The sequence below is a fragment of the Neodiprion pinetum genome, chromosome 7, assembly GCF_021155775.2.
Source record: "Neodiprion pinetum isolate iyNeoPine1 chromosome 7, iyNeoPine1.2, whole genome shotgun sequence".
NCBI classification, from domain to species: domain Eukaryota; kingdom Metazoa; phylum Arthropoda; class Insecta; order Hymenoptera; family Diprionidae; genus Neodiprion; species Neodiprion pinetum.
Window position 1 is genome coordinate 26,087,057 of NC_060238.1, and position 13,026 is coordinate 26,100,082.

Below are 13,026 nucleotides of genomic sequence, written 5' to 3' on the forward strand. Positions count from 1 at the left end.
GTATATTCGAGCGATAAATACCTGCCCCATTCGTCGAGGTTGAAATTCAACCCTCGCATCGACGAACTCCGACATCGGCGTATATTATACCCACACCGACACGCGTGTCCGTAGAAGCACAAGACCGGAGTGAATCTGACAAACTGTCGTTATTCAAAGTGATTTTCAGCCTGAAAGGCGATCAGGGCCGAAGCGTCCCTTTTCCGATCGATGTCCTCCGACACCTGATACGCTGTTTTATACTCGTTACACGGGCTTGGACGGCCTCGCGGGTCAGACCCGGAGGATGATCGCGACGGGATCCGTCCGCCGAGAGCCGAGGATGGGCTTCGAGGAAATCGGAGCAGCTGCAGGCCGACCGGAGTTTCCAGAGTCCGCAAACACGGCCGCAAGTCAAACACACGGTCCTCGGTTTGTTCGGTGTTTTATTGTCCGAGTAGACGAGTGCTCCCGAAACTCTAAAATGAACCAGGTACGTGTATAACCGAGTCTTCGAACGAGGTCCCCGTACGTATATTACGCCTGTAACGTATATACTCGTACGTATACGTACAGTATACGTCCGCGGATCACGGATCGCTGATCGAGCATACACGATCCAAGCAACGTCGCAAAGGACTCGCGTACCGGTGTGCGAGGATAACGAGGGGTTTTCGCGGTTTTTATCAGCGAGGAGCGAGGCTCAGTCGAGGAGGCTGCTCGGTCTTATCGGCCTCGTTAGCATCGAAGAATAGCGCCGGCGTGCCGAAGGTGGTAAAATATCGAATCGAGTGTCCGCGGCCCGGGTCCCATCATCCTCTTTGGCACCGTCGTCCCCTTTTCTTTTCGCGCACGCCGCTCGCAGGCACAGTGCCGGTGATTTTCGGCGCGCCGTCGCCGCGTCGCGACGCGTCCTTTGAGAGCTTTTTTCGGCCGCTTTACGCTCCGACCGTTCGGCGAGAGGCGTCGCGACGCCTGGGTTCTCCGCTATTAAACGCCTCGGGCTTACAGACCAACCTACGATTGGTCACATCGATTCCCGAAACCCGAGTCCGCGCCTCCCGCGGAAGCTCCGCAGGAATACCGTGCTCGGGTGAAAAACTTTGACGAATTCAAACACAGGCGCGCCGCGAAGCCGGGGGTGGCTGGTAAATTGGAAGCAAATTGAAAACGCTCGGTTACCTCCCCACCCCACCCCCGACTACTCCGTCCTTTCCATCTATCCGTCTATCGATCCCTGCATCTCCTGCCTCCCTGCAGCGTCGTGCACTTAGACAAGCCGAATACTCGTTACAGGTCGTCGTCGCTCTTCCGCGGTCTGTCCGTACCAGTTGCAGGGCTTCATCGGTCCACCGAGATTATCCCCGGTATAGTCCTGCGGTCCACGATATACCTCTAACCACCCCCCTCGAGTTTCAAGCTGCAGCTGTCGGAGAGAGTACACGGGTCAGACTTTTCCCCCGATGAGGTAGGGGACAACGGTTCGCTCGGGCGAGTGGCCGCGTTGTTTTTAATCGGAACTGGTTTTTTTATTTTTTTTTTTTGTTTTTTTCCATTTTTTACATTCACGCGAGGGAAGTTTCGTCGGAGACTGATTTCAAAGATTTCACTAGTCGACAAAAATTCACTTTTTGTGGGTGAACGTGAATACTTTTAACCGGTTATGTTTGAAAGAGGGTTCAGTAGAATAGAAATGATATTAGAATATTTTATATACGAATAGTTTTATTGTGACATGATTTTTTTAATTTCTCAAAAAATACAGTTCTTATGAATGAAAGTTGGGTTACGTATAGTGTCACGGTGCGCTGATTAACAAAGTTTTGTTGCTAGTTTTTGCGTTGCAACTATTACACTAGTAAAATTGAACGCTTATCGTTTGGACTTAACTCTTCTGATTCAGGGTGTTTTGTTACTTACTACAGATACCGGTTAGTTAGTCAGAATAAAGTAACAAAACACCCTGAATCAAAAAAGGTGAGTCAACGCGACAAACGTTCAATTTTCACCGGTACAGTAGCCGCAACACAAAAACCAGACCTGATCGAACAAAAATGAACATGGTTTTATAACGAGGGTACAGATTACAGGTATTTCAAAATTGTCAAGCGCCATCCAAGTGTTTTGTAACTTTCGGGCAGTTTTCCTGGCTATCTTCTAATCTGCCCGCTACTCCTGGCCGACAATGCTCTGGACGAAGGAGAATCGGGTGGATTTCCTGCAACTCGCCGAGCGTAGGTGGCTGCAGCGGAGCCTGGATGTCTCTGTAGAGTTGCAGTGAGAGTGAAGAGCGTGGTCGAGACGCTCATGGCGACGGGTAGATATCCTCTGCTGCGGGACGGGATGCCGAACAGCCCGCCCGAAGGCCCCGGGTGGTCGTCATAGCAACAGGCACCCCCGAAAATTTTCTCGCTCCGAGTCTGGAGCTCCCTCCCTCCCACTCTGCCTCTCCCTCTCCCTCTCCCGATCTCCGTCTATCCTCGTCCCACGGCGCAAACCGTCAGTCACACTCCGAGCCCATTCAGCTTCCGCCTCGTTCGTTCGATCCTCGCTGCATTCTCTCCCCGGGCCTCGGCGCTCTCAGAGACATAACCTTCGCGCCTCCCTACCTTCCCCCACCCCACCCCACCTCTCTTTCCTCTCCCCTCCTCTCCTCTCTCTCTCTCTCTCTCCTCTCTCTATACCCTGGCCTACCCTTCCCTGCCCTTCTCTCCGACCTTTCCCGATTTTCCGCGACCTCGAGCGAAGGATGTCAAGCCGACGACGGTCCTGCGGTTGCCGCTCGCTCGCACTCGGCGAACCTCTCAGGATCCTTGAACATCGCGAACGCGGAAGGCGAGAGTGCCGAATTTTGACCTTGCCTCTTTGTTTTCCTCCCGCGTCTAATTATTTCTTTTAAGTACCGCGCGAGCGCGCGACGAGTACCGAGGGGGGGGGGATGGTAAGAGGGAGGGAGGGAGGGAGTAACACCGGTGATACGCGATGCGTGTTGTAACTGTACGCGATACGATTCCTGCTCAGGCGATATCCTCGAGTGAGAAGAAGAAGAAGAAGGAGAGGAGAATCAGAAACGAATGTTGCCGAGGGTCAGAATCGATATTATATGTATAAACCGACGTCGACGGAGGACGCGGCTTCTCGGTTTGGTTCTTTGTCAAAGTTCCCGAAGCAAGGCCGATATTCACGGGTCGTAGCTTTGGAAATGAATTTATCCGTCCCTCCTGGCGGGACGCCGCTCGCGCACCCCCCGATACTCTATGTGTACATCACGTCGACCGGAAACGTGAGTGGAGGAATTTTAAGATGAGATGAAAGATAAATAAATAAAGGGAAACAAAAATACGGGAGACTCGCCGAGGAATTCCGAACGTTCCCCGGTGTCGACCCGCCGACTCGATTCACCCCCTTCGCCGCCTGCTCTTGCTGCCGAAAACAAGTCGAGCGGGCGAGGATGGCGTGGTGAAAAATTTTCAATTCACCGCAACTCCCTACCGTCAAGTTTTACGTACGGTACCTTGAGATTGCCTCACCAACTGTCCGCGGGATTAAAGAAAGCAGCGTTCGTTCGGGGTAACCAGTTACCGGATCGAAAATCGTGCGAGCGTTTTAATGGGGGGAGTATCGTTATTTATAGTTTGAAGAATATTTTGGAATTTCTTCGTTGAGATTAATAACAAAATGACGGCATGGCGCTTATAAGTAGCGAACGACCATGCTTTCAATCCGGTGGCGCAGATTGGTCGGTGAATTTTTTTCAATTTCAAACCCAAAATTTTACGCACAAATTTTTTTATTGTATATATTTGAAAATTTTTTCTTTTATCAACATTTGAACGACGAGCTTGAAACCAAAAAGCTGTTCTTAATTCAAAAAAAGAAATTTCCATTCGTTGCAAGCTGGACAGCGATGTCAGGAGATACGCCACCGCAAGAGTCATCGAGTTCGGAGTCGTTCGCTACTTGTATGCTCCATGCCGCCATTTTGTTATTAATTTCAATGCAAAAATTCGAATATGCCCTCGAAACTATAAGTAGTATAGCCCTCGAACTGAAATTGCTCCAAGTGTTTTCGGTATCTTTAAAGAAAACTCTGAAAAACAGGTATTATTACAGGCCGTCCAAGCTGTGCCTCCCCCTCCTTAAGTAGTGCAGATCAGCGGTTTGGTCAGACACGCCGTTACTCTCTTGTAGGATCGATGCGCGGGGGCGGTTTTTCGGCGCAGACTTACGCGTAAGGGTATAAGGGCAGAATGGCAGGATGGCAGGGTGGAAGGGAGGGCGGGAGGAGGGTCTGAAAGTCAGAATGATGCCGGCACACTGCTCCACATTCGATCCGGCCCACGTTCCACCCTTCGAGGGTCGTCTAGAGGCGCAAGCGCGTCCACCAATCAGCCATACCCGTGGTTTGTGTACCTTTGCAAGGCCACGACGCGATCCATGTACGTACGTACCTACACACGTACGCACAACCAGTTGCCGGACGGCACATCGCGTAGAAATATCGCAAGTGAATGACAACGTTCGCAAAATGTCAACATTATATATATATATATGTATATAAATCTCAAAACACGTCGTGTTCAACGTTAAAAATTTATCTTGCGTACAATCGATGCAACGTATTATTATTATTATTATTATTATTATTATTCGAGAAAAATATGTGCGTTTGCAACTACAACAACATTTATAATTGAATATCGTCGATTCGTCGCGTCTTGCTCGGACATTTAACCTTCGCTGATCTCCCGTCCATCACTCGCGCCTTCTGGAAGAACGCCAGAAATCGCGTCTCTTCGACACGTATAGCGGTGCTGCAGATTCGGGAGAAGGCGATGCATGTTTTATGTCGGAGGAGACTCGCTCGGTAAACACGGCGTGGCACTTGAAGAGTCCCGAGGATGGGGAGTTGGAAGTTGGGACTTTCGAAGAGGTTCAGCGTATTGATTCTCTTCGTCAAGTGCAAGACGCCCGGCTCTCTGGGTACACGGAGGGTTGGTGAATGCTGCTGCTGCTGCTGCTGCTGCTGCTGCCTAGCCAAAGTAGCCGAGATGAGGGAGCGGCACTCGTCGTGTTAAACAACTCTGGATTATTGGCACGGAGGTACGTCAGCTCCGTAAAGTCGGCCAACAAATCTGACGAGTTGATATCGGCTAAACGTTCTTTGTTTTTGTGAGATTCGAGACGGTTGAAAGTCGTTACGATTTCGACCTGAACCTGGTGAGACTTGTGAATTCAATAATTTCCAGGCTGATTCGTCTTTGGAGATTTTATTCGTCCGAGATAACGTCATGTCACTTGATAAATCATATCCACCTGTAGTCATGCCTTTCAAACTTCCTCATTGTCGACAACGTTATTTGGACGGATTTTTGTTATTTCAGTGATAACGGTAGTGAAGTCCTTCCGGTAAAACTGTCCTACTTGTTACGGAAGGCTAACGAAGATACACCGGGAGACGGATTGCTTATACTTTTCCAACATTTTCCAAATTACACAGCGTCCTTTGTTCACAAGTTGGGTGTAATTTGGTGCGGAGTTGTCGGAAAAATAAGAAGAGGATCATTTCCCACCGTAATCAGAATCGACTACAATGAGAGGTAAAGTGGAGGCGCAAAATGAGGGGACAGTTAAAGCGGAGGCGGGTCGAACGAAAAGAACACTTTTTGTTATTTGTACATTCGGAATCGCTCTGATGGGCGAACAATACAATTTCATGATCGACGAAAAGCTCTGTTTGTTTTTATTTTTAAAATCCCTGTCACAGCGAGACTGTCTGCGAGTTGATAAATAAAGCGTCGAGTTTTTCTCCCCACCGTGCTCCGTGAGTTTCAGTCATTATACCGTATCACCCGGGGATGGCCCTTGCCGGCAAAATTTTCTTTCGCATCACCGATTCCTTTGACGGATCAAGAGATCTAGTCACGTTCCGTACATCCGCCTATTACGAAATGCGCGAAGAGCCAGCCTCTGCTCTCGAGTAAAGCTCGCCTGGAAGGTTGCAGCGCAGGCAGCCCAGGGTTTTGATTTCGAGTGGCCTCGCGGTACGTAGGTAGAATTCGTCCCGTCGCCGGAGGGAGGGTAGAAAAAAGAGGCGAGTGGGAAAGCGAGGGGGTGAGAAAGGGTCGAAGAAGAAACGAGGACGGAGTCGGTGGGGCGACACTCGATGCTTCGGTACGAGAGCCTTGTTCGAGGACAACCGGTTGCGAGACATTACGAACCAAGCAACGGTTAGCGGAACTTTTGAGTTTCCCCCTCCTACGCCCCTTGCTGGTAACGCAATTTTTTCGAAGCGCACCCGCGAGACGAAAGAGCGAAGAAATTTTGATCGTTCGTTAGGATTGTTAATGATCGATGCGCCGCCGCTCTTACCGGTCAATTACCCTTTCGACGTTTATACTTGTCTCGCTGCGGTAGCAGGACGTCGCGTAAGCTGTCAAATGAGAAGGTGGAAGGGTAAGGTTGCGCGACCCCGCTGGACGGGGAGTCGGAGAATCGTGCCGCGTTGGATGGAAAAGGGCACGCGGGTGCGGTAAGTGAATAAAGCCAGCGTCAACGAGCGACTATACCTGCTAGATTGTTGGAAGGGTAATTAGGAGAGAGAAACGCGTCGCCCGTGCCGGCGGGCCTAATTATAAAACGGCAATGCCCTCGACGTCGCGGCGTCTCGCGTCGTAACTGCGAGGCCCTGCCTCAGGGAGGGTAGAGGTAAGGAGAAGCGACTGAGATTGTGTCCGCCGAAAAGCAGGAAACAGTGGCTCACAATCGGCAAATAACCAGAATCGCGCTCGCAAGCGATAATTGGGTCTCGCGATTCGTAGAACTTTTGCCGCGGCGATACGCCGTCTTAATTTATCTCTGATTTACGGAGATAATCCTCCTTGCCTGCACACGCCGTTTCGGTCGCGAATCGCTTCTTCGGCACCCGGCGTCGTTGGCGCCAAACACTACCGACCGCGGTGTGCCTGTAATTTCTTTTTGCAGCCCCTCGAGCGGCCCCCGTTTCTCGGGCCGAGAGGCGCGGGACTCGGCGAAGGGTAAAGAGTCGTTGAAGCAACAATTTTGGCGAGATGCCTCGCCCGGCTGACCCGCAAAGTGGGCTAGTCGACGGATAAAGACCGCGAGTCTCCGTTAAAAGGCTCGAAAGAGGTTCCCGAGGAAAACTCCATTCACCAATTGTCAAACGGAGGAGAGGAGCACGGGATTTATGTACTTCTTCTCCCGCCAGCCACCCCGCGCAGTTAATCGCGTTGCAGAATCGTCAAAAAGCTTCGCTCTCGGGTGTTTTTCGCCTCCCGCCAACCGTCGCGAGGCTCTAATTGAACGTCGGTTTTACCCGCGGAAAAACATTTCGCGCTAATACTCAATTCCGCAAATCGTTTTTCAACCATGCGGTTGAGGATTCGCGTCGGGACCATGATTCGGTGGAATTTGTAAAATCTCGGTAAGAGTGACCAAAAATAATCGACTACTTTTCAAACACGATCAATCGGACGTCTCGGTATTTTTCCACACAATCGGTTTTTGGCTTTTACTCGTTACTCAATTTTGCAATACGATGTCGATTCGTGTGATTAGAGTATAAATGATCATCGTTGTCCTACTTACCGAGATACCCGTTTGATATAACAAGCGAAAGACAAGCGAGTATTGTCACCTGAAATAAAAAAATGTTTTGAATAAAGCTGGAAATCATGAAAAAACTTTTCCGCTGTTGAGACTGCATGCCGAAATTTAGGAAATTTTGGTTTCATACGCACAGTTTCAAAAAAAAAAAAACTAAACAATGGATTAGTCGATTAATTTTCACCGTGTTCGATTAGATTTCCCGGACTCGATTGATCGACGCATCGATCACCTTCGGCTTAAAGCGGAGATCGCTAAAAATCCGCACGAGCGGGTCGAGTGTCTCCGTGACTTGCCTCGTTATTCCGCGTCGCAATTCAATTCTAGTACCCACTCAATTATCCGCTCGATAGTGCGGCAGACTCGGACTCAAACCGAGTATATGATTCGAAATGTCCGTTGTGCAGGTGTATACACCTGCGGTAGGTGGAATTGCCCGTGCGGTTTGTTTCCAGGTTTTTCCCGGGCGATCAGGTATTGAAAGCGGAAGCACGTATAATCCTGCGGGCGAACGGTTCGGATCGTAATATCGAGTGGGTGGATGGGTGGACAGGAGGAAGGACGCGGGTATAATCGGAGCTGAATTTTCTTTCCGTATCTGGCGGCAACTCGCGAACGGCCTCGACGGAGCTGATAAAATATTGAATGAAAAAAGTGGGAAGGCCGGTTCGCGTTATCGGGATCGCCGGTCTTCCCGCCTCTCGGGTCTCGTCGCGTAGGCCTTCTTTATGGCGAGAAATCCCCACTGGCTAGCGAAATAATTGAAAGAAACGACTCCCCGTTGACCGGCCCACGCGAATATCCCGTAACGTCCCGGCGTGACGCCAGAAACCTTCCGGGACCTCGTTCTCTTACACGGGAAGTCGGCAAGCCGAGGATTTGCGATACGCGGTTGCCGATTTAGCCTCAACGCGATATTCCGTAGCCGCGCTTTCATGTCGAAAGGATCGCCCCTTCTCCACAGCTTAATTTTCGAACCTTTCGAGCGTCGCGATACTTGTTTGAATAAAATTTCACTTCACCCGTGGAAATGATGGCAAGATTTTTGCATATTTTCTGCGGTGCGGCTGCAAGAGAGGAGCGGATGTAAGGGAGGAAGTCCGGATGGTTCTCCCATCAGCATTACCCGTAACAATGCGGTATTTTTTTCCCCTCTTTGTTTCCCCGGGGCATTACGCACCGTTGGATCCTCGGGTATGCTCGAGGAGTAAAAGGCGGTGGCTAGGGTCAATGAGGACGAGGTAATTGAGGTAATATACAAGGACGTCACCAGAAGAGTGTTTACTTTCCAGTTACCGCGCGTCCAAAAGCTTCGGCTTACAAGACGCGCTTTATGCGTATGCGCTCGGTGGAATAATTTTCGGGATTCGCGTCAACCCTCCGGTGACGTCTGAGCCACACACCGAGGTTTGCGACTCGAGTGCGCGTTTGAATAGAAATAATATAATTTTTAAACGCCAAGTGGCGAGGCTCGTCGGGCAAGCTTTTTGTACATCGTAGCTAAAACCCGAGTGATACGTGATTGTGGTTTCGGGCTTTCTGAAAATAGTCTTACGATAATTACCGACACTTATCTTCTGCGAAATAAAAATTATGCTCACTTTTTCAATGGACAAAGTTATTCACACTTTTAAACAATATTCAAATCAACCGGAAGCTTTTTTACCAACGAAATTTTACATCGGGTATTTTGCCGCAGCGGCAAGCACACTGGAAATTAAAATTTATACAGTTAGGGATCTTTGGGTTATTTTGCCGAAAGATAGCGATAGCTCGAATCCGATAACAGATTTCCGTTCTCGTTGGTGTAGACCTTACTTTAAAAAAATAACAACATTCTCGTATCAATTGTATTTCCATACCATTTGTCAAAATTGACTCACAGCTAACTCACTTCCATGGACCGCGGATGAAAAAATTCATGGCGAAAAACGGGATCGCAAATGGAACAACAAAAAATCTCATACGAATCGGATCCTAAGTAAACATTCGCAAAGCGATCGACGACGGGATGATTTTAATCCTGAAAAATCGGTACTTCCGGACAAGATAATCCTTCCGCGATAGAAAAAGAAAGTAAAGGAAAGAAAAAAGGGAAAGAAATAATAATGACAACAATAATAATAACAAAGTACAAAGGAGCGCAGGTGGACGCGCATGCGAAAAAGAGGGCGAAACGTTCGCTGCGGCAATGTTTACAGTAAAATAATTCATTAGAGTTATATTCCAAATTTTCCGACCGCTCGTACGACAAGCGAGAAGTAAGAGACGTGAACTGACCTTGCGGCATGATGGCGAAAAAGATGAAGAGCGTAAGGCAGGGAATGGTGATCCAGGATCTCCTCGACGAGAATCCCTGATGCCAGGTGCAGCGGTCGGTGTTGTTTGGGGAGGACGTGATTGACGACGACATGTTGCGAAATCCCGCACCGGAACTTCACACCTCACTCGCGGTTGAATTAGGGAAGGAGGAGTACCTCACCACCGGTAAACTGTAACGCACTATCGCATCATCTCCGGCGAACGAACAGGCTCGCGAAATTTCCATTGATACGGTGCTGGTGTTTCGAATTTCGCCGATTACGGGCCCCGAGATAAGACGGGGCTAATTACTCGGACCCTTCGTTTCCGGACCCCCCCGACTTGGCCGTCATAACCAACGCGAGCAGGAATTGAGCCGATCTTAGACCCTTCTTTCTTCCTTCTCTCCCTTCTATCCTGCAATCTGCCTCCTCGTCCCTCAAGACGCTCGACGGATCCCTCAGAAGCTTCCGAGGCCTCGCTCACTCCCTTCAATTTGAGCCATTCCCCTGGAACCCGAACAATTATTATTCCAATTCGAGGGAGGCGGTGAGATCGCAAATTCCGCCCTAGAACAGACACCTGTCGTCTCTTTCACCCACCCACCCCTTTCTCTTCCCACCCTTTTCTCTCTCTCTCTCTCTCTCTCTCTTTCACCCCTTTTTCCGCGAGTACTCAAACGGCGGCACTTTCTTTGTACCGTGTATAATAATGCGCCAACTGAGAGGAGCGAGAACAGCGAGGGATGAAAAGCTCCGGCCTTTTCACCGGACGTAGGTATCTCCGGAAATCCGACTCGCGGCAAAAAGACCAGAGACTATAATCGCCCCGCGAAAAAATGTTCGTTCTACTGCTTATTTCTTTTCCGTTTGAAGACTCAACCACCCCTATTTGGCACGGGCCTTGACGTGCAACACGTTAAATCCTTGATCGTCGGCTGTCGGACGTGCGACAATCGCGGCTTATTTCGATACTCTTACTTTTTTTTATCGGCGAATGGAGAGGCTTGTACCACGCGATTATACGCGTATTATACTTGTACACACTCGAAGAAACCGCGAGGAGACGACGGGTGTCCGAATTGCAGAACGACACGCGACGACAACCGATAACTTAGGGGACGTGTAGCTTCGGGGTAATCTAGTCGGTGTATCAATGGGCTTGCAGCCCAAGAGGGCGTGAAGGGGAAGGTGTGGAATCGTACTTTCGAAGGCACAGCCGAGTTCAGACTTCCTTTTCTGCGGTTCCCTCTTCGTCAGACGGTCCAAACGGATAAAGTCGGAGAGACAGCCGGGATTTCGGGTCCCTCGTGATATCGTCGAGATTATCGATGATCGCCAGCAAGTGCCGGGCAGCGGCTCACGCGAGCTTTGACCACCCCGGACCGGTTTTTCCTCAAATTCTTCATTGGCGCCTCAGTTTCCCAGCCTTTACCAGCCGCTCGAGGAACCTCCTCGAACACTCTGTCGCGACGGAGGAACTCCCGAGGAATTCCAGTCACGCGGTCGACCCACGCCAAGTATTCCAATCCGCAAGCTCGGGCCAGCGGATACGATCCGGCAGCGCAACAGTCCTCCGATTCGCGCTCGTGGTCCTGGTACAGTTTCGCAGCTTGTCGCACGTCGCGTGAAAATCTCTTTGCGCTTTCTACGTTCTCTCGAACGTACGAGCGATCCGAGTGCTTTTACAGTTTGGTGGAAAAAATCGGCGGGCAGGGGGGATGGTGGGGAGGAACCGTTCCGTAATCTTATCGGAGGTAGTAGATTTTTATATCCAAGGGGTAGGCAGCAGGTAGCAGGCAGCAGGTACCACCACTACCAGGACCAGCCCAGACCAGCGCCAGATCCGCCAGATCCGCCAGACCTACCAACGCGATTCAGTGGCTGGCTGCAAACTGGACCACCACGCATCCAGCATCCGTTCCCTCCCTCCTCAGACCCTCTCGCACCCTCACCCGAGAATCACCCCCTGGACCACCACCACCACCACCACCACCACCACCACCATCACAGCCACCCGGAGGCACCCCCCAGATCAATATTATACCCACCCAACCACCGAACCACCTCTCCGAGTCTCTGGCATGGTTTTACCTCTTCCACCGCGAAGGTTCCAACTTCCAACTTCGGACCTGATTCTAAGCACCGTTCTTCAACCCCCTAGGACGCTGCGTAGAATCGCTTCGGACATATACCCATGTATCGTGAACATTGTAGGCTAGCGCATCTCTCTTTCCAGGCACTTCAAATTCACCTGCGACACTTGACGTTGCAGGGGTAGTTTTTCTGATTTACAATTTACCTTATCAATTTTTTTAGTCTAATTCTCCTCCGGTCGACAGGAACACCCAGCATGATGTGTGAGCTTGTATGTATATCGGTTTGAATCAACGTTAAAAATACGCGCAACAAATAGATATCCTTGTACACCGCATGCACTTTGCACATGGTCCGCAGTGTTTACGCGTTGCCCCAGCACGAATCAAGCTCAATCTGTTGCAGCTAAGCGTGCTTATTACCGCGTGATTGCAGTTTGCATGCGCTTGTTGCAGCTTTATTTTATAGGTAGAATTTGCTTGTGGAAATTCGACACTTGTTGACCTATTTTTAATTGTAATGTGTACGTGCAGTGAGGTGCGTTTGTCTGTGTGTGTGTGTGTGTGTGTGTGTGTACTTTGGTAAATGCTGAAGAGCGTGTCAAGGGCTGAAAAGCCTCCGCCTGAGGCAACCTGTCGTAAAGGCCGCGTGCGGAGACACAAAAAACTCCGGTCCACTGCAACTTTTCGTTATACTGTTTGATTCGATATAACAATTACGTATGCGCTTGTACGCGACGTTTCGCCAAAAAAAAATTAATCATCGAAAATGGGCACGATGGAATATGTACCACAGTTTATTTTACCGGATTTGTCGAAATTTCACGGCGGAAATGTTCTTTTCTCGAATGATAGAGGCTGTAGACGACTAAACGACACTTCACTTTAATAGACAAGGTGTTTATTTCTGTCAATGAATTTGTACACTTTATTTACTAATATTAATAATTCTATAGTATATACTATATGTAAATTTACCAATTTCGACTATGACTTAAATATTAAAATTACATTTAAAAAACAAA

At 49.5% G+C, this 13,026-nt stretch overlaps 1 protein-coding gene across 4 annotated transcripts in view; it reads right to left on the reverse strand.

The window, feature by feature from the left end:
- Window positions 1-11,771, reverse strand: part of nAChRalpha6 (nicotinic acetylcholine receptor alpha6) — a 63,383-nt gene extending 51,612 nt beyond the window's left edge. For 3 of the 4 annotated variants that reach the window (XM_046634455.2, XM_046634453.2, XM_046634457.2), the window contains exons 1-2: window positions 11,111-11,771; window positions 9,886-10,415 (exon numbers count right to left, since the gene is read on the reverse strand). In XM_046634455.2, coding sequence (XP_046490411.1) covers window positions 9,886-10,018 — 133 coding nt within the window. In that variant the 5' untranslated portion in view covers window positions 10,019-10,415; window positions 11,111-11,771. Of the gene's footprint in view, window positions 1-9,885; window positions 10,468-11,110 lie in introns of those variants that run through there. The other variant, XM_069137587.1, reaches the window with a different exon arrangement.
- Window positions 11,772-13,026: the final 1,255 nt, after the last annotated feature.